This window comes from Trichechus manatus, unplaced genomic scaffold (genome assembly GCF_000243295.1).
Source record: "Trichechus manatus latirostris isolate Lorelei unplaced genomic scaffold, TriManLat1.0 scaffold00240, whole genome shotgun sequence".
NCBI lineage: Eukaryota > Metazoa > Chordata > Mammalia > Sirenia > Trichechidae > Trichechus > Trichechus manatus.
Window position 1 is genome coordinate 2,385,418 of NW_004444176.1, and position 21,146 is coordinate 2,406,563.

At 37.6% G+C, this 21,146-nt stretch overlaps 1 protein-coding gene across 1 annotated transcript; it reads left to right on the forward strand.

Annotated features, from left to right (window-relative positions):
• The first annotated feature begins 19,423 nt into the window (after nucleotides 1-19,423).
• On the forward strand, nucleotides 19,424-20,365 carry LOC101356275 (olfactory receptor 1440-like). The gene has a single exon (XM_004389296.2). It carries the CDS (start codon nucleotides 19,430-19,432, stop codon nucleotides 20,363-20,365), a length of 936 nt encoding a protein of 311 aa, XP_004389353.1. The 5' UTR covers nucleotides 19,424-19,429.
• Nucleotides 20,366-21,146: the final 781 nt, after the last annotated feature.

The following is a 21,146-nucleotide window of genomic DNA, read 5'->3' on the forward strand; positions in this document are numbered from 1 at the left end:
ACCTTTGTCGGATTTGTAATAGCCCCCAATTTTTTCCCAGTCTGTAGGTTCTCTTTTTACTCTTTTGGTGAAGTCTTTTGATGAGCATAAGTGTTTAATTTTTAGAAGATCCCAGTTATCTAGTTTATCTTCTGGAATTTGTATGTTGTTAGTTATGGTTTGTATCTTGTTAATGCCATGCTTTTGGTCTCTAGCAGTGATCCTATTTTTTCTTCTATAATCTTTATAGTGTTGGTTTTAGACTTAGGTCTTTTATCCCTTTAGAATTAGTTTTTATATATGTTGTGAGATATGGGTCCTATTTCATATTTTTGCTGATGGACATCTAATTTTGCCAACACCATTTGTTAAAAAGACCATCTTTTCATCTTTTCACCATTTGATGGACTTTGGGCCCCGTTGAAGATCAGGTGACCATAGGTGGATGGACTTACTTTTGGGTTCTCAATTCTGTCCCATTGGTCAATGTATCTGTCATTGTTCCAGTACCAGGCTGTTTTGACTACTGTAGCTGAATAGTAGGTTCTGAGGTCAGGTAATGAGAGTCCTCCTACTTTTTTCTTCTTCAATAATGCTTTACTTATCCAAGGCCACTTTCCTTTCCGTATAAAGTTAATGATTATTTTTTCCATCTCTTTAAAGAACGTTGTTGATATTTGGATTGGGATTGCATTGTGTTTGTAGATTGCTTTGGGTAGAATTGTCATTTTCACAAAGTTGAGTCTACCTATACATGACCACTGTATGTTTTTCCATTTACATTCATCTCTTTTGGTTTCTTGCAGTAGTGTTTTGCAGTTTTCTTTGTATAGTTCTTTTACATCCCTGGTTAGATTTATTCCTAAGTATTTTATTTTTTTAGGGGCTGTTATAAATGATATTGCTTTCCTGATTTCCTTTTTGCCATTCTCTTTGTTGCTGTATAGGAATCCAACTCAGTTTTGTGTGTTTATCTTGTATCCTGCTACGCTGCTGAATCTTTCTGTTAGTTCCAGTAGTTTTCTCATGGAGTCTTTTGGGTTTTCCATATATAGTATCATATCATCTGCAGATATGGACAGTTTTACATCTTCATTACCAACTTGGATGCCCTTTATTTCTTTTTCTTGCCTTTAGCTCTAGCTAGGACTTTCAGCAGTGTTAAATAGGAGTGGTGATAAAGGACATCCTTGTCTCATTCCTGTTCTCACGGGAAATGTTTTCAGCTTCTGTTCATTTAGAATGTCAGCTGTTGGCGTTGCATAGGTGCTTTTCATTATGTTGAGAAATTTCCCTTCTATACCTATTTTGTTGAGAGTTTTTATCAGGAATGTGTGTTGGACTTTGTCGAATGCTTTTTCTGCATCTATTGAGATGATCATGTGATTGTTTTCCTTTATTTTATTTATGTGGTGGATTACATTGACTGATTTTCTAATGTTGAACCATCTTTGCATACCTGGTATGAATTCCACCTGCTCATGGTATATTTTTTTTTTGATATGATGCTGAATTCTGTTGGCTAGAATTTTGTTGATAATTTTTGCATCTATATTCATGAGAGATATTGGTCTGTAATTTTCTTTTTTTGTGGTTTCTTTGCCTGGTTTAGGTATCAGGGTTATGCTGCCTTCATAGAATGAATTTGGAAGTATCCCTTCCTTGTCTATATTCTGAAATAATTTGAGTAGTACTGGCGTAAGCTCTTCTCTGAGTGTTTGGTAGAATTCTTCAGTGAAGCCATCCAGGCGACGGATTTTTTTTTGTTGGGAGATTTTTTTATTACCTTTTCAATCTCTTCTCTTGTTATGGGTCTGTTCAGACATTCAGCATCAATTTGTGATAGTTTGGGTAGGTAGTGTGTTTTTAAAAATTTGTTCATTTTCTCTAGATTTTCAAATTTGTTGGAGCATTGTTTCTCATAATACTGTTATGATGCTTTTTATTTCAGTTGGGTCTGTTGTACTGTCCTCCTTTTCATTTCTCATTTAGGTTATTTGCATCCTCTCCTGTTTTTCTTTTGTCAGTTTGGCTAGGGGTTGGTCGATTTTGTTGATCCTTTCAAAGAACCAACTTTTGGTTTTGTTGATTCTTTTTATTGTTTTTCTATTCTCTATTTGATTTATTTCTGCTCTAATCTTTATTATTTCCTTTCTTCTGGTGGCTGTTGGCTACCTTTGCTGTTGTCTTTCTATCTGTTCTGGTTATATACCTGATGTTTTGATTTTGTCCTTTTCTTCTTTTTCCATGTGTGCATCTATTGCTGTAAATTGACCTCTGATCAGTGCCTTTGCTGTGTCCCAAAGGTTTTGGTATGATGTCTTTTCATTCTCATTTGATTCTAGGAATTTTTTGATTCCATCTTTGATTTCTTCTATTACCCAATGGTTCTTAAGCAGGGTGTTACTTAGTTTCCATGTAATTAATTTTTTTCCTTGCTCTTCCTGTTGTTAATTTCTACTTTGATGGCATTGTGATCAGAGAAGATACTTTGTATTATGTCAATGTTTTGGATTTGTTGAGGGTTACTTTGTGGCCTAAGATGTGGTCTATTCTGGAGAATGTTCCATTTGTGTTGGAAAAGAATGTGTACTTTGCAGCTGTTGGATGGTGTGTTCTATATATGTGTATGAGTTGAAGTTGGCCGATTGTGGCCTTTAGATCTTCTGTATCTTTGTTGAGTTTCTTTCTAGATGTTCTGTCCTTTACCAAGAGTGGTGTGTTGAAGTGTCCTACTATTATAGTGGAACTGCCAATTTTTCTTTTCAGTGCTGTTAATGTGTGTTTTATGTGTTTTGGAGCCCTGTCATTGGGTACACAGATATTAATTATGGTTATGTCTTCCTGATGGTTCATTCATTTAATCATGATGTAGTTAGTGCCCTTCTTTGTCTTTTATATTGGATTTTGTTTTAAAGTCTATTTTATGTGAGATTAGTATTGCCACTCCTGGTCTTTTTTGGTAGCTGTTTGCTTGATATATTTTTTTCCATCCTTTGATTCTTAATAAATTTATGTCTTTGTTTCTAAGGTGTGTCTCTTGTAGACTGCATATTGATGGATTCTGTTTTTCTATCCATCTGTCACTCTCTGTCTCTTTATGGGTGCATTTAAGCCATTTACGTTCAGTGTAATTACTGAGAGGTGTGAGTTTATTGTCTATTTGTAGTTTTTTTTTTGTGGTGCTGACGATTTTTTTGTTCCTCTTACTCTTCTGTGCTGAAGTCCTTTTGTCTGTGGATTTTTTTTCATTTCTTTTGTTTTTGTGGATTTTGTTTATACTGAGACTTTATGTTTTTCTTCTTTATTTTGATGAGTAGATTTGTTATCCTTCTTTGTGGTTACCTTGAAATTACCCTTATCTTCTGAAGTTTGAACCAGTCTATAATTACTTGGTATCAACTTGTCTTCATCTCCATTAGAAGATTCTATGTCTACACCATTTATTCCCTCTTTAATTGTTCTGACATTGTTGTCATTAACAGATTAACCTCTCTGGTTCCCTGTTGTAAATCTTTTGGTTTTGAATAATCCTTGAGAGTTCATTTCCTAGGTTGGTATCTGGCTGCCGTGATCTTTTGTCCTGAATTCAGGCTGTTGTCTGATGTTGTTTGTTCTCAAAATGAAGGACTCCCTTTATTAATTCTTGTAAGGCTGGTTTTCTTTCTTTCTTTCTTATTTTTTTTTTAACCTGTTCTTTCCATTTCTGTTTTTCTGTCGTAATTTCACCACCATATTTGAATGAGAGTTTTGCAGGGTATTTTATTCTTGGCTGGCCTTTTTTTTTTTTTAATTCAAGGTTTTATATACATCATCCCATTGCCTTCTTGCCTGCACGGTTTCTGCTGAGTAATCAGAGCTTATTCTTATTGTTTCCCTTCCGTATGTGACTTTTTGTTTTTCTCAAGCTACTCTCAGGATTCTTTCTTTGTCTTTGATTTTAGCGAGTGTGATTATGATATGCCTTGGTGATTTTTCTGTTGGGGTCTTTCGTATATGGGATTTGTTGAGCTTCTTGGAGGGTCAGATTTTCATCTTTCAGGATGTTAGGGAAGTTTTCTGTCAGCAATTCTTCAATGATCTTCTCTATGTTTTCTGTTTTCTCTCCCCATTATGCAACTCCTATCACTTGTAAATTTTTGGTTTTGATTGTATCCCACATGATTCTCAGGGTTTCTTCAGTTTTCTTTGTTCTTTTTTTCTGATTTTTCCTCAAAGTTGTGTCCAAGTGTTTGTCTTCAATTTCACTAATCCTGTCTTCCATTGTTTCAAACCTGTTCCTTGGCCCTTCTATGACACTGTCCATTTCTGAAATCTTGTTTTTTATCTTGTGGATTTATAATTGTTATTTTTCTATGATTTCTAGTTGTGAATTTATTTTGGCATTTTGTTCCTGTATTATTTTCCTGAATTCTTCCATTTATTTATCTGTATTTTCCATAATTAGTGTATTTTTTGCTCATTTTTGTCTGCTTTTTGCTTCAACTCTTGGAAAGTGCTGAGTATTAGAGATCTGAATTCTCTATCATGTAGGTCTAATGCTTTTTCTCCTACTGGAAAGTAATCTAATGTTTTATTTTGGATGCCTACTGGAAGTATCGTTTCCTGTTTTTTATATGTTTTGATATTGTTTGCTGGCTTTGGGACATTCAGTAGTTATTTTCTAATTTATTGATTGTAGATTTGTTTGTTTCATCCTGCTTTTTTTATTTGGTTATGTCTGTGTAAGTGGGTTGTGTGTTCTTTGTTTTCTCATCTGTGGACATGATATTGTCCGTGGGCAGGGCTAGTCACTCAGCGATGGTGTAGCAGGATGGGTCTAGCTAAAGCGGAGGGGCTGGGCTGGGTTGTTTGTGGTACATATTTGCACTGACAAGATGAACCAGTGGTCAGCACAGGGTAGGTTTCAGTAGGTCGTGCTTGTGCTATTCGGGCGTGTAATCTTCAGCACACCATGCTGATAGGTAGAAATTAGAGGGAGGAGGCAGTTGTAATCTGTGCAGCTAGGTTGGGTATGGAAAAGAAGAGAGAAAGGAGAGAGAAACAGAGGCAAAAAAACAATGCTGAAGGAGCTTGCCATTGAAGTGGAGAGACAAGAAACCAAGGAATGGAGAAAAACAAAATGGCTAAATAAATATATATATATATATATATTTTAATTAAAAAAATAAAAAAGCTCCCAGGGATCTTACTGGTGCAGCTGCACAGACTGGGGAGTGGCTCCCTAGAAGCACAGTATAGCCTGGCTGTAAGGGGTGGAGATGATACACAGCACCAGGTATATTCAGGAGACAGTAAAAGAAGGTAATTAGAAAGAGACAAGAAACTGAAAAATGGAGAAAAATAAAAGGAAACAAGAAAGAGAAAACAAATATACCAGAAAAAGAAAAAGAGAAAAAAAATCCCCCCAGGGATCCCACCAGCATGGCTGCATGGACTGGCGTAACGGACTGGGGAGGCAGTTCCCCAGCTGAGTCGTGCTTCACAGCCTGTCAGAAGAAGCAAAGATGGCACATGGAGACAGGTGTTTGAGAGAAAGCAGGGGAAGGTAGTGAGAGGCAGGGAAGAAACCAAAAGAGGCTGAAAAAAGCAATACCAACAATAAAGAAATTGCATTGAAGCAAACGGCTGGCGTGGGCAGGGTGAATTCGCACAGTGTGGAACTGGCGCCTCCCCTGCCTCTGTCATGGCATGCTGGGGAGCAGCAGATTGTCTATCCAGGAAGCCAAAAATCCATCTGTCAAGAAGCAGTGAATTGGCCCTCCAGGAAGCTGGGAATCCACCTCCTGGGAAGCAGTGAATTGGCCTGCCAGGAAGCCGGAAATCCACCTGCCGAGAAGCAATGGACCAGCCTGCCAGGAAGCAGGGAAGGTCGAGCAGGGGGAGGCAGGGATGGTGGGGTGGGGGTGGGGCGTTGGAAAGTGTGTCTCACTGGTTACCAGGTACTCTGTCTCCTGCTGGGAGCACCATGAATCTGCTTTCCCATACTCCCTGTCTGCTGATCTCCAGCAGGAGTCCAAGATGGTGGATCCATGCTGCTTTAGCTGGTAGGGGACATCTGCTCATAACTCTCCTTGCTCTCTGTTCTTCATCAGTTTCTTATACTATTCAGTGCTTGGTTGAGTTCTTTATCTCTTTATTTGATTCTTAGGGTTCCAGGATTGACATTTGTCTGTTTTACTTAGTTTTTTGGGACTTTGCTGTGGAGGGACAGCACGGTGCTTCTCTCTACAGTGCCATGTTCCCAGAAGTCCTTAATGGGGATCTTAATGCAGAATGTCTCTTATCATTTTTTTTAAATAATACTTTATTGTGTTTTTGGTGAAAGTTTACACAGCAAATTAGAGTCCCATTTGACAATTTGTAGACAAAATGTTCAGTGACATTAGCAACATTTTTCACAATATGTCAACATTGTGACATTGTGTTCTCATTCCATTTCCAGTACTCTAGTTTCCCTGCTCCCTTATCTTCTCATCTTTGTTTTGGTCTCCTGATATGATTGATTATGGGGTGCAAACCCTGTCAGCGAAGTGGTTAAGAGCTACAACTGCTAACCAAAGGTCGGCAGTTCAAATCCACTAGGAGCCCCTTGGAAACCATATGGGGCAGTTCTACTCTGTCCTATAGGGTTGCTATGAGATGGAATCAACTTGACAGCAATGGGTTTGGTTTTGGTTTTTAAAGTCCAGGATACAAAACATATACAACAGGGTATGAAAAATGAAACTTATTACCCTGTAGTAGATTGTGTATCTCTGCATCTATATCTGCTTCCCCTCCACATCCTGGAGGAGGATTATTCTTATTCAACCCTTTGAATTTAGGCTTGGCCTTGTGATTTTTTCTGGCAAATGAAATATGAGGGGGCATGACATATGTCACTTCCAGGCAGAGGCTTTCTACACGTGCTTTCCTACATACTCTTCTCCCACTGCTCCCATTACTGGATGACCCAGGGTAAGGAGACCCTCAGCTGACCCAAGATGGATATGTAGTGTTATCAAGAAATAAAACTTTGTTTTAGATTGGTTGCAAACAAAGCATATCTCAGTCTATTGCAACTATTATGGAAATTTGTACAGGTAGTTGTGTTTTACTGTTTAAAAACAATTAAAACTTCAACATTTGTGAGAGTCTTTAGAGTCTATGCAGTGGGTGTGAAAGAATCTTATGGCAAGCTGGAAGGATAACAGTTCATGTTTGGCACAGTAAAGTATTTGGTACAACTCTCACCTCAGAGTAGAGACAGGACTTGTTAAACAAGACTTAAAAAGTGCGGACCATGAAGGATTGATAAATTTAACATGAATTTATCTGACCAACCCCATAACCCATTGCTGTGGAGTCAATTCCAACTCATAGTGACCCTATAGGACATAGTAGAACTACCCCATAGTGTTTCCAAGGCTGTAAATATTTAGCAAAAGAGACTGCCACATCCTTCTTCCTTTGATCTTGCCACCTGATGAAAACTTCACTCTCTCTTTGCATTTGGGACACTCCAGCATCCTGCTTGGGTTTTGTGTTTGTCTCCCATTTTCATGAAACGTTTTATCCTTCAATAAAAACTCTTTGTTTTATTTTTAGCAGAGTGTAAGTCTGGTGCTTCACTACGACAATATTGAACTACCAATTTACAGAAAATACAGAGGAAAACATATTAAACTACACTATGAGGAGGCAATTAGCAAACTCCAGACTTCGAGAAACTCCACAGGACAAACATGAGTTTCAAAGACAGAGAGAGAGAGAAAGGGAAAATATTAAATACAGGCGAAATTTAACTTAGCATTCAGAGATGAACACCCGAGTGATAAAATTATTTTAAAAAGTAAGGGAGTGGTCATCATGAAGTTAGGCTGCCGTTAACTGGGTAGGAGGGGCTGTGATTGGTAGGGTATGTGGAGGGCTTCTGGAGTGGATGGAAAAGTGTTATTTTCTTACCTGGGTGGTAGCTACAAGGGTGTTCTCATAATAATCCATTAAGCTGTATATTTATTTTATGCTGTTTTCTATGTCTGAATTATTTTTAACCATAAAGTTTTAAAATTCTAGGTAAAAAGCAAATAAAACATTATAGTTATGTTATAGTTAACATATATATTATATATGTAGTTATGGCTGAGTGCAATCATGCATATCTGAATTCCGTTTATATTATTAAAAATAAAATAGAATACAAGGTAAATGTCTGATAGTAAGGAAACCATTAGCTAAATAAAACTTTGAATAATGTATTATTCAGCCATTAAAATAGTATTTATAACATTTTTAAAACATATCAAAATCATGTTGTATAACAAAACCTGAATAGAGAACAGTACGTATAATATGACCTCAGTTTTTGTAAAAATATAAACAGAAAAAATGGAAAGATTAAAACAATAATAATATTAGTGATCAAATCACTAAGATTTACTGAGTGCTTACCATGTACAAGGCACTTTACAGGTATTACCTGATTTACGGTTACCCCAAACTTAAAAGGTAGTTATTCTATTATCACTTCCATTTTACTGATCAAGGAACTGAGGCATAGTAAGATTAAGTAATGTGACCAAGGTCACAGAGCTCATAAGTAACGAAGTCAGAGTTTAAGCCCAGGCAGGTCCATTCAGATTCTGAGCACATAATCACTTAAGCCACAATGAATGGCAGTTTTGTAAAGACTTAAACGTTGGATGACCATCCAACCTGGTTTATACTTATTGTCCTGACATCATTATTAATAAAGCCCCCCTTTCATGTCCCAGGAGTTCCTGGGTGAGACAAATGGTTCACAAGCTCGGCTGCTAACCTAAATGTTGGAGTTTCAAGTTTACCCAGCGGTGCCTGAGAAGAAAAGCCTGGTGATCTACCTCCAAAAGAATCAGGCATTGAAACCCCTACGGAGCACAGTTCTACTGTGACAGACTTGGGGTTGCTGTGAGTCTGAGTTGACTCGACAGCAATTGGTTCATGTCAAAAGTTGTGCAGTGACAAATGATACATGGTATGGTCACCCTACTTTGAGAGTCCCTCCCAGATCTCATGATTCTAAACTTTAGAAAGGAAAATTGTTACTTGGTTCATTTAGGTCATGAGGGGTACATGATAGTGTGGAGAAACGGAATAAGCTGGGAACATTTCACCATTTGTTTTCTCCATCCATCACTCTAGAGAATAATTAGCTGAAAATGGTAACTTCTGTTAATTGTGCCTGCTCCCTCCACACTGGACCCTAAGGAAACATTTAAGAGAATCTTTAGCTGGAAGCACCTCTCTTGCAGCAATGGCCAGTAGGAACCATGGTCAAAAAGCACAGAGCCTAGGGGGAGTGAACGTCTGCATCCTGAATGCCGTATCCTCTAACTTCTGAAAGAATTCTACGCACATCTGGGGATCAAGAGCATGGTCACCATACAGGTCCAGGAGAAGGCAGCACCTCACAGACTTTACCAAGACACACCTATCAGGAGCCTGACACCTGCAAGAATATTTGGGTGGGTAAAACCAGAATGGGGGCAACGTGGCTTCCATGCTTGAAATTCTTTCTCCCTATTCTTTTTTCTTCGTTTGCAACTCTGCTCTCATATACATTCAACCCAGACATTTCATGCACTCATGCTCAACACCTATTTTTTTTTTTCTAACAATAACCATTCTCTCTCTTCCCTACCCCAAGGAGAATGTTTGACTTTTGGCAGAAACCAAAGTATCTGAGCTGAAAGAAAAGCATTTAACATAGAATTTCAAAGACTAACCAGTGGGTGGAGTGAGGAATAGAGGGCATGGAGATTTTCAATAGCTTTCACCTGGACCATGGAGTCCAAATTTCTCACCTCCCAGATGATCCCATTTTCCTGTGAAAGATTTTTAGTTAGCAAAATACCTCAGGGTATAATAATAATTATTCATTCTTAACATAACAACTTCTTTTTTTGAGAGCTTCCTATGTGATACTTTATTACGTTCTTTTCGCCATAATTAAAGAGGTACAAAAACCCTATGATGTGATGATCATTCCCACTTCACTGATGAAAACACAGACACATAGAAGCTAAGTAATTTGCCAAAAATCACAAAGCTAGGAAGTGGTGGAACCAAACACTACTCTGCTTCTCATAATTAGTGTATACTTTTCCCATTGTTATTCATCAGAGATGATTAAAACTGTGCTTAGTCTGAAATAGAGTAGCCAGGGAGAGCTGATGTAATTTTACTCCAAAGCAATTTGATGGTGCTCTTTTGCATAAAATGGAGCCCTGGTGGCATAGTCTTTAAAGAGCTTGCTGCTAACGGAGATGTCTGCAGTCTGAACCCATCAACTGCTCCACAGGAGAAAGATGTAGCAACCTCCTTCTGTAAAGATTACAGCCTTGGAAACTTTATGGGGCAGTTATATTCTGTGCTATAGGGTCACTATGAGTTGAAACTGACTTGATGGCAAGGGATATTTTGCATAGATACACAATTTAACAGCTTTTTGAAATATTTCAACTGTCCTGAAATGTCACCTTTGCAGAGCCAGGGGATATTAATGATTATAAAAGTTGAGGTAAGGAGTGATTTATTTTAGCTACAGTTGATATTGGGCCAGTGTGACCTTTTACCCCAGCAACTCTTATTTTGGAATTCCTGGGTGGCACAAACTGTAAGGCGAGCTTGGCTACTAACTGAAAGGTTGGTGGTTCGAATCCACCCAGAGGTGACTGGGAAGAAGGGCCTGGCGATCTGCTTCCGAAAGAAAACTCTACGAAGTGCAGTTGTACTCTGCAACACATGGGGTTGCCATGAGTCAGAATTGACTGCATGGTAATTTTTCAATTTTTTATTTTACTCTTATTTTGCTTATAATTTTGAAATTATCTTCAAACTTTTAACAACTTATTCATTAATTGCTTTAAATTGTATAGTGCTAATGACTAAGAAGATAAAGCTGAAAGAGACACAAATGTTGTATATAAATGTGTAGGACAGTGTCACTGTTAAATACCTGACCCTGGGGCCAGTCTACCAAAGTGGTTTCCTAGCCCTGTCACTTACGTAAGCTCTGGGGCCACGGAGAAGTGTCCAAACTTCCTGTGTCTGTTATTAACATGGGATTGTTGTGAGGATTTAAGGGGTTAATATATATGTACTGGAAAAACGACAAGGAATGTAAGTGCTCGTATGTCTTACACATTATTATTATCATTGATGAAGATAGAGATAAACAGAAGAGTAGAAATTTACCAGACTGAGCCAGCTACAGTTCATCTGCCTGTCTGACAGTTCAAAGCTGTCAGCACGCAAACTCTTTTTTTAATAAAATTAGCACATGTCATGTCATAATTCCTGAGTTCCAATAAGGATCAACATTTATTTCACATTTTGGGGCCTCTTATTTCTGATTAAATTCATTTGAAAGGTCTAGCTAGGATTTTGGAAGAAAGATGAGGCAGTCTGCTTCTGTAAAGTTTTACAGCCTTGGAAACTCTACGAGGGCAGTTCTACTCTCTCCCATAGGGTTGCTGCGAGTCAGAATTGACTTGACAGCAGTGAGTCCGGAGTCTAGACCTAGGACTTAAAATGGTATAATATTCTAATGAACAAGCTCTCAGCCACACCCGCACAAAAAGTGCTGAAGTGTAAATAACTTCAGGAGCCACTGAGCAAAGGGTCCCCATTGTCTTGCTTTTTACAAATGGGTCACTGTGTTCCCCAAATTTTTAAAATATGGACTTTTTTCCTTCTTCCCTTTCTTTCTCTTTTTTGTTCCTCCTTTATTTTCTTCCACTTCCTTCCTACCCTTCCTCTCTCCTTTCCTCTCTCTCTCTCCCTCCATCCCTCTCTGCTCCATCCTTCTCTCCTCCATTCCTTCCTTCCTTCCTTTCCTCCTTCCCTCCTTTACTACTTGCAAAGAGTAATAAATGAAAATAACAAGTTTAGAACACGCTTTCCTTTGCTAATTTGAGAAGTTTACACCTGGCAATAGTTCTATGAACATTCCAAACCTCAGTGACACTATTTGCTTCTGAAAGGTCCGAAGTAAACCTGAAGGCAACATTTTCAGATCCCAGGAGAAGTGCTATTGCCTCAGGGTTTCTGGATCTCATGGGACCTGAGGCTGCTTCAGCAGAAGTCATGAGGACAAAGAGTGATGCCCACAGAAAGAGTTTGGATATTTTTCCCACCTTAACAAGCTATTTTAGCACTCAGAAACTCAAACTCTGCTTCTCCTTCTATGATAGAAGACTTTCTTACATTTAAAAAATTTGTAATTTCTCTCCCAAATGGGATGGTGATGTTTCAAACAATGACACAACCTCTTAAAATGTTCACTTAGCCCCCTGAGTGTGATTATTTTCCAGAATTAAAGAAAACCCATCCTGGTAGTATACAGCATGAAGATTTATACACTACTAGAAATAAATTATAGAGCCTGGGTGGCACAAGCAGTTTGTGATTAGTTGCAAACCTGTAGGCTGGCAGTTCAAACCCACCCAGTGGCACCGTGGAAGAAAGGCTTGGTGAGCTGCTTCTATAAAGCTTACAGCCAAGAAAACCCTATGAAGCAGTTCTACTTTGTAACACTTGGGGCTGCCATGAGCTGGAGGCTGACTTGACAGCAGCCAATAACAACAGAAATGAAAGATGAACTTCTTAGTTGAAAGCATTTATCTTAGTCTTAGATTCTGACAAAGCTGGGGGATTCCTTCAACAAACGTGTGCCCTTCCCCTAGAGTGCGTGACCCATTGGAGGCATCAAGGAAAATATAGGTGATGAGTAGGATTTTGCTTAGGAATGGATATAGCTATGTGCAATCCTTCTGTTGGCTTTCAAAACAATATATACGCCAGTAAAAAAAAAATCTCACTTTACTCATTCATTATTAGAGCTGTGTTTCTTAAAATGGGTTCCCTGGACAAGCAGCACCACCTGGAAACTTGTTAGAAATACAGTCTCTCAGGTTTTTCTCCTGACCTACTCTATCGGAGAGTCTGGACGTGGACCCCAGCAATCTGCATTACCAATTCCTCAGGGTGATTTCCATGCACCCTAAAGTATGGTTACACAGTGGGATCTCTTGGGGAGTTTTAACAAATGCTAATGCCTAGGTCCCAGCTCCAGATACTCTGATTCAATTGGTATGAGGTTCAGGCAGGCCAATGGAATTGTTACCAGTGTCCTAGATGACCGAAATATACAGCCATGGTTGTGAACCTGTGCTTTAGTGGGATAATTTTCAGGCTGGTATCAGTAAGTTGCAGAAAGACAGAGAAAAACCCACGCAGGTAACTCTCCTCCCCCACCATTCTCTCTATATTATAAGAGTATAGGAAAGCAAAACATTGAAGATCCCTGTTGGGTGAATTTGGGTAACTTGGCCTGATTCAGAATAATAGACAAAGTGCAGGGAGTTCCCTCCACTACTCTTTCATTTCTCCCTGCCTCCCAAATTTTAGAAATTGGTGTTTCATATGAGAGCTTTCATATTATATTGTTACTCAGCTAAATTCTGGGCATATAGTTGTAGTGGGGGTGTTTTAATTTCTACATATTCTATCTTTTTACTACCTTATATACTGACTGTATCTACACTAGGCTAAGATTTTAAATAGAGTCATAGTTTATACTAAAATTATTCCCCCCATTCGTCGATTTCTTTTGGACCTATATTAACTTGGTGATAGTTAACATTTTGAAAGTATTGAGTCTTCCAACTCATAAATGTGGTTTATCTGTCAATTTACTTAGGTATTTGACAATTTACTAGAATCTTACAATTTTCTCCATTTGCATGTTTCTTATCTTTGTTAAATTTATTCCTAGGTTATGATTTTAAGTTGTATTTTTTATTAAAATTTCTAGATATTTTTGCTGGAATTTAGACTAAATTGATTTTTGAACATTGATCCTTTTTGTGTATATTGATTTTGCTAAACTCTCATTAATTCTAATGATTTATCTGTACATTCTTTTGGATTTTTTTACATAGCCTTTCAGACTATCAGGACTATCAGTTAATTCTAGTAATTGTTCTGTAGTTTCTTTTCGTTTTCTATAATGGTAATCAGATCTTCTGGAAGTAATGAAAATATCTTTCTTCCTTTCTTATTCTCAAAAATGGAAACCCTCATAGTCGTTGATGGCAATGTAAAATGGTACAACCAGGTGAATTGTATTTGTTGTTGTTGTTAGTTGCTGTTGGGTCGATTCCAACTCATAGCAATCCCATGGACAACAGAACAAAACACTGCCAGGTCCTGCACCATCGTCAAAATCATTGTTATGCTTAAAGCCATTGTTGCAGCCACTGTGTCAGTCCATCTTCTTAAGGGTCTTCCTCTTTTTCACTGACCCTCTACTAAGCATAATGTCCTTCTCCAGGGACTGATCCCTCCTGATAATAAGTCCAAAGTATGTGAGACGTAAATTGCCATCCTTGCTTCTAAGGAGCATTCTGGTTGTACTTCTTCCAAGACAGATTTGTTCGTTGTTTTGGCAGTCCATGGTATATTCAATATTCTTCTCCAACACCACAATTCAAAGGCAGGAATTCTCTTCCTATAGTATGTGAATTTTATCTCAATAAATCTGTTTAGAAATGTACAACCACCATGGAAAACAATTTGAGAAATTCTTTTAAAGTTAAATGCACACTTACCACTAAAAAAAAAAGCGGCCATCAAACCCATTGAACCACAAAACAAACAAAAAACAGTTGGCATGGAGTCAATTGCCCTTGAGTTGATTTCAACTCATGGTGACCCCATGTGTGCGCTCCACAGGATTTTCAATGTCTGTGATCTTTGGGAAATAGATTGCCAGGCCTTTTTTCCAAGGCATCTCTGGGTGGACTCGAACCACCGACCTTTTGATTAGTAGCTGAGAGTGTTTAACTGTTTGTGCCACCCGTGGGCTCCACACTTACCATCCAAAACCAAAACCAGAGCCAAATCCATTGCCATCGTGTTGATTTTGACTCATAGTGACCCTGTAGGAAGGAATAGAACTACCCCGTAGGGTTTCCAAGGCTATAATCTTTAGGGAAATAGACTGCCACACCCTTCTCCTGCAGAGCGGCTGGTGGGTTCAGACTGCTGACCTTTCAGTTAGCAGCCAAGTGCTTAACCACTGCGCCACCAGGGCTCCTTACACTTACCGTACAACCCAGCAATTCCGCTCGAAAGTATTTATCCAAGAAAAACGAAAACATATATCTAAACAATGACTTGCATGTGAATGCTCATCTTTAATGTTTACAGAATATTAAAGTGTTCTATTCCTACTTTAGTTTTGGTAAGTTACATTTTCCTAGAAATGTGTATATTTTATTTAAATTTTAAAATTGATTGGCATGAAGTTGTTCAGCGTATCCTCTTATGACTTTTGCATGCCTCTAGCCTCTAGAGTTGATATTCCCCTTCCATTCCTATTTCTTTTTCTTCCTTGGTCTCACCAGATATGTCCATTTTTAGTCATTTCAAAGAACCAATGTTTGACTTTCTCCTCTTGTTAGTATATTCTGCGTATTTGGTAGATTTTGTGTTTCCTCTCTATGATGGATGCTCAAATCATTAGTTTTCACTCCTCTTTTGTATGCATTTAAGATAATCATTTCTCTTTAAGTTCATCTTTGATAAAATTCACAAGATTTGATAAATTGTATTTTTCATTATATTTAAGTTATAAAGATTTTCTAATTTCCCTAATAATTTCTTCGACTTCTGAATAGTTTAAAAATGTGTCACGAATGACCAATTATGAGGTTTCTGTAATTATCAATTTGTTATTGATTTCTAACTTAATCACACTGTAGCGACTAAGTTAGAAACCTTGGAAATTTATTAGGTGTTTCTTTCTAGACAATATATCATCAGTTTTGTCAAATGATTTGTATTTGCTTAAAACTATTTATATTCCACAGGAGTTGGGAGAAGAATGTTTGGTGTAGACTAAACTTTGTAATTGTATCATACCAATCAATATCCTATATGTTTACTGAATCTTTTGTCTGTTTGGTCTACCCATTACTGAGTAAAGTGTGTTGAATTCTCTCTTGAGATTGATGGCTTGACCTACTGTCTTGAAGGTGTCAATTTTTGCTTACAAGTCAAGAATTTTCATACCTATTTAAAACCAATACAAGAAAGTCAATCGTTGGTTCTTTGAAATGAATTGCCCTAAAGTCTAATTGTTTAATAAACATTTCATTATATCAGGTTTTGTTTGGTCATATTTACCTAACATATATTTTTTCATACTTTTACTTTCAAATTTTCTGTTTTGCATGTATCTGTTGAGAACACGGTCATAGCTGAATTTTTATTTTCTTCTTTCTCATAACAATTTTTCACTTTTAACTGGAGCATTTAGTCTGCTTGTATTTATTGTGATTACTGACATAATTGAGGGAATTTCTACAATTTTATTCCATGTTTTTGGTTTTTCCTACCTTTTATATGATTGTTTTTCCCATCTCCTTTCTTACCTTCTTTTGGAATTGCTGAATATTTTTCTTATCCTTTGTTTTCCTTCTGTTTCTTTGAAAGTTGTAAAATCTATTTGCACTCTTTCAGTAGTTAATCCTGAACTACTAAGACATATACTTAATTTATCAAAAGCTTAAGTTAATATATTTCCCCTACTCCTGAAAGACACAGAGCATTTGCAACAGTTTTATTACAATCAACCGCCCTCGTCACTTAGATATGTTATTTTGTTATGTTTTAAAACTGTATTTGTTTTGTTGTTCCTCACGAGACAGTATTATTTTTTGCTGTATACAATCAATATTTATTTACAAACATACTTATTGATTTATTCGCTCTTCATTCTTCATTGCATCTCAGACTTTCCACCTGAGATCCTTCTGCTTGGAATACAATCTTCAAAGTATTTTTAGTGAGGCCATGCTGAGAAAAAAAAAAGAAACATTTATTTATTTATTTTTTATTGTGGTTTAAGAGAAAATTTACAGTTCAAGTTGGTTTCTCATACAAAAATTTATACACACATTGCTGTGTGACCCTAGCTGCTCTCCCTATAATGTGACGGCACACTCCTCCTTTCCACCTCAGATTTCCTGTGTCCATTCTACCAGCTCCTGCCCCTTTTTGCCTTCTCTTCTCACCTCCAGACAGGAGCTGCCCATTTAGCCTCATGTATTTACTTGAGCTAAGAAGCACTCTCTTCATGAGTATCATTTTATGTCCCATAGTCCAGTCTAATCTTTTTCTCAAGATTTGGCTTCGGGAATGGTTTCAGCTCTGGGCTAACAGAGAGCCCAGGCTTCATGTCTTCCGTGGTCCCTCCAGTCTCAGTCAGACCATTAAGTCTGGTCTTTTTACTAGAATTTGAATTCTGCACCTCACTTTTCTCCTAAGAAATCTAGCTTTGCCTATCTGATGTTTACTTCCATTCTTAAAAAATGTTTTCACAGTTCATAGAATAAAGTTGACAGCTAATCTTCTCTTATCATTTCAAAGTTGTCATTTCACTATCTTTTAGCCTCCAATGTTGTTGTTAAGAAGTTAAGATCAGTTTTAATTGTTGCTCCTTTGTCTTCAATATTTTTTCTGTTGACTATGATGTGTTTAAGTGTGAGTTTATTTTTACTTAACCTGATTGGCATCAAGGGTGCCTTGAATCTATGTCAAGTCCATTGTTGCAGCCACTGTGTCAATTTGTCTCACTGAGGGTCTCCTTCACCCTTGCTGGACCTCTACTTCACTAAACCTAATGTTGCCCTCTAGTAATTAATCTCTCTTGATGACATGTCCAAAGTAAGCAACTCACAGTATTTTGTTGTGCTCGATAAGGTTTTCATTGGTTAATTTTTTATTGTAGATTGCCAGGCCTTTCTTCCTAGTCTGTCTGAGAGTTGGGCTTTCTCAGTATCTTCTCTGTCTCTTAATTTTTCCTTTATTTGTTCTATCTCTTTTGTTTATCTAACTACATTCTAGGTTATTTGTTCAAGTATAACCTAAAGTCCACAAATTCTCTCTAATCTTCTATTAAACCCATCAAGTGAGGTTTTTGTCTATTTTTTTCTATTTCTAGATTACCTGATTGCCTCTCTTTACGTTTGCTCTTTGTACACATATTTAAGCCTCTTAATTCTTCAAAGGTATCAAAAATACTCATTTTTTACCCTACTTATGATGAATAACACAGTGCAATCCTGCTGTGATGTTATTCTGCTGATTTATGATGTCTGGTCATCTTTACAATGAGCTGCTCATTTTTCATGGATTTTATCTATTCAAAATCTTTGCAACTGGAGATTAAGATGTGTTCTTCCTGAAAAGATTTATATATGTATCTGCAATGTATAATCTATGGACAAACAGCAATTAGGACTGCTTTAATCCAAATGTTAAAGATTTTGGGACCACTCAAATACTATAAATGTGAACTACAAACATATGTGGGGGCCATTTTATGGTATATAGTATGACAGATTGCGATGGAGGTGGGATTATCTGTCTTCACAGATATTCCTTTTTGGATTAAAGCATTATAGAAACCCATGTTCAAAAAAATGACAGAAATTGTTCCTTAGTAGGAAAACAAATTAGGACAGAAGTTCTGAGAATTCATTTGTAAGTTTTTTTATGAACGGAAGTGCCTCCAAATTGTACTAGAAAGCTATTCTCTATCTTCTCTTTCTTAATGACACCACTTCATAAACACTTACCATATGCACAGCAGGCACTGTACATACGTACATATATACGTATATGTGTATATATATAAGGAGCCCCGGTGGTGCAGTGGTTAAAGCCATCGACTGCTAACTGACAGGCTGACGGTTCAAAACCATAGCAGCTCCACAGGAGAAAAATGTGGCAGTCTGCTTCCTTAGAGATTAACAGCCTTGGAAACCCTATGAGGTCGCTATGAGTTGGAATCAGCTCAAAGGCAGTGGGCGGTATGTGTATACATATATATACGGATATATAAATTAATTTAACCACAACAACCCTATGAGATAGGTTCTATTATCCCCATTTTACAGATGAAGTAACTTAGGCACAGAGGTATTAGACAACTTGTTCAGAATCACACAGCTTGCAGGTAGAAGAACCACAATGTAAAAACAGTTGCATGATATCTAAGTCCATACTCTTAGGCACTCACCTATACACAGGGGTCAAGATACTATTAATAACATCTTTAAATTTCCACAGCATTTTATAAAAGAGGCTTTACAAATATTGTTATACTTTCTTTCTAAGAGTCTGATGGACTAATAATGAAAGGTGTAATTATCCTCTTTTACATGTGAGAAAATTGACACACAGATCATTGTAGCTATATAGGGGCAAAGTTAGCCAGAGTTATTTCCTGTAACATGGTCCATATTTCTCTGTGTTCAGTGTGAATAGAAGGTGGGTTTATGCCAATAGAAATTGGAATAGCAACTGACCTAGAGATTTATTCTCTTCTTTGTTTACAGATCCCAGGATCGCTAACGCAATGGCTTGGGGAAGAAATAGTACAACAATTACCAATTTCATCCTGTTGGGATTCTATGAATTTCCAAAGCTCACCATTGTCCTGTTTTCAATATTCCTAGGGATCTACCTCATGACAGTGTCTTGGAACCTGGGCCTCATCACCCTCATCAGAGTGGATTCCCATCTGCACACACCCATGTACTTTTTCCTCAGTAACCTGTCCTTTCTAGACATCTGCTATGTTTCCACTATAGCCCCCAGGATGCTCTCAGACTTCTTCCAGAAGCAGAAATTCATCTCCTTTACGGGGTGCACCACACAGTACTTCTTCTTGTCTTGCCTGGGTCTGACCGAGAGCTGTCTTCTGGCATCCATGGCTTATGATCGATATGCTGCCATTTGTAACCCTCTACTCTACACAGCCATCATGTCCCCAACTCTCTGTCTACAAATGGTGGCAGGATCTTTCATCACTGGATTCCTTGGCTCATTTATCCAACTGTGTGCCTTACTTCAGCTCCATTTCTGTGGACCAAATGTTATTAACCATTTCTTCTGTGACCTGCCCCAACTGATGATCCTATCTTGCTCTGATACCTTTTTCTTACAAGTTATCGTCTCTGTGTTCACAGTCTTCTATGGACTGGCTTCTGTACTGATTATCATGATATCCTATGGTTATATCGTTGCCACCATTTTGAAGATCACTTCAGCTGAAGGCAGATCCAAGGCTTTCAACACCTGTGCTTCTCACCTGACAGCAGTGACCCTCTTCTATGGCTCAGGCACCTTTGTCTATTTATGGCCCAACTCTGACGATTCTCTTAGCCAAAACAAGCTTGTTTCTATTGTATACACTGTGGTGATTCCCATGTTAAATCCACTGATCTATAGTCTCAGAAACAGGGAGCTCAAAGATGCCCTTGACAGATGGAAGAAGAGAATTTTCTCCTGACATTATTTTTTTAACAAGGTTTGCATATCTTACTGCAAGATAAGTGATACAAAACATGAATACAGGTTTTAAATATATATAGTTTAGTATCACTTCAAGACTGGTGGAAAATATTGTCTGGTAGACTTTCATCTATTAATGAACAGTAATTACTGGCGTTTGTTAATGGGAGTCTTAACGCAGAATGTTTCTTTTCATCTTTTTTTTTTTTTAAATAATACTTTATTGTGTTTTTGGTGGAAGTTTACACAGCAAATTAGGGTCCCATTTGACAATTTCTACAGAAATTGTTCAGTGACTTTAGTGACATTTTTCTCAGTGAATCAACATTCTTTTTAATTATGTTCTCACTGTTCCATTTCCAGTACTCTAGTTTCCCTGCTCCCTTATCTTCTCAGCTTTATTTTAGTCTCTTGATGTGATTGAATATGGGGTGCCTTTTAGGGTCCAGGACACAAAACATGTACAACAGAGTATGAAAAATGAAACTTGTTATCTTGTAGTAGATTGTGTATCTCTGCTTCTGTATCTGCTTCCCCTCCACATCCTGGAGGAGGATTATGCTTCTTCATCTCTTTGAATTTAGTCTTGGGCTTGTGATTTTTTTTCTGGCAAATGAAATATGAGTGGACATGACATATGTCACTTCCAGGCAGAGGCTTCTTTCCTACTTACTCTTCTCTCAGTGCTCCCATAACTGGATGACCCAGGGTAAGGAGACCCTCAGCTGACCCAAGATGGATATGTAGTGTTATCAAGAAATAAAACTTTGTTTTGGATT

Excerpts from the sequence above, each read along its gene's own strand:
- LOC101356275 (XM_004389296.2), top strand. The coding sequence starts at position 19,430 with ATGGCTTGGGGAAGAAATAGTACAACAATTACCAATTTCATCCTGTTG.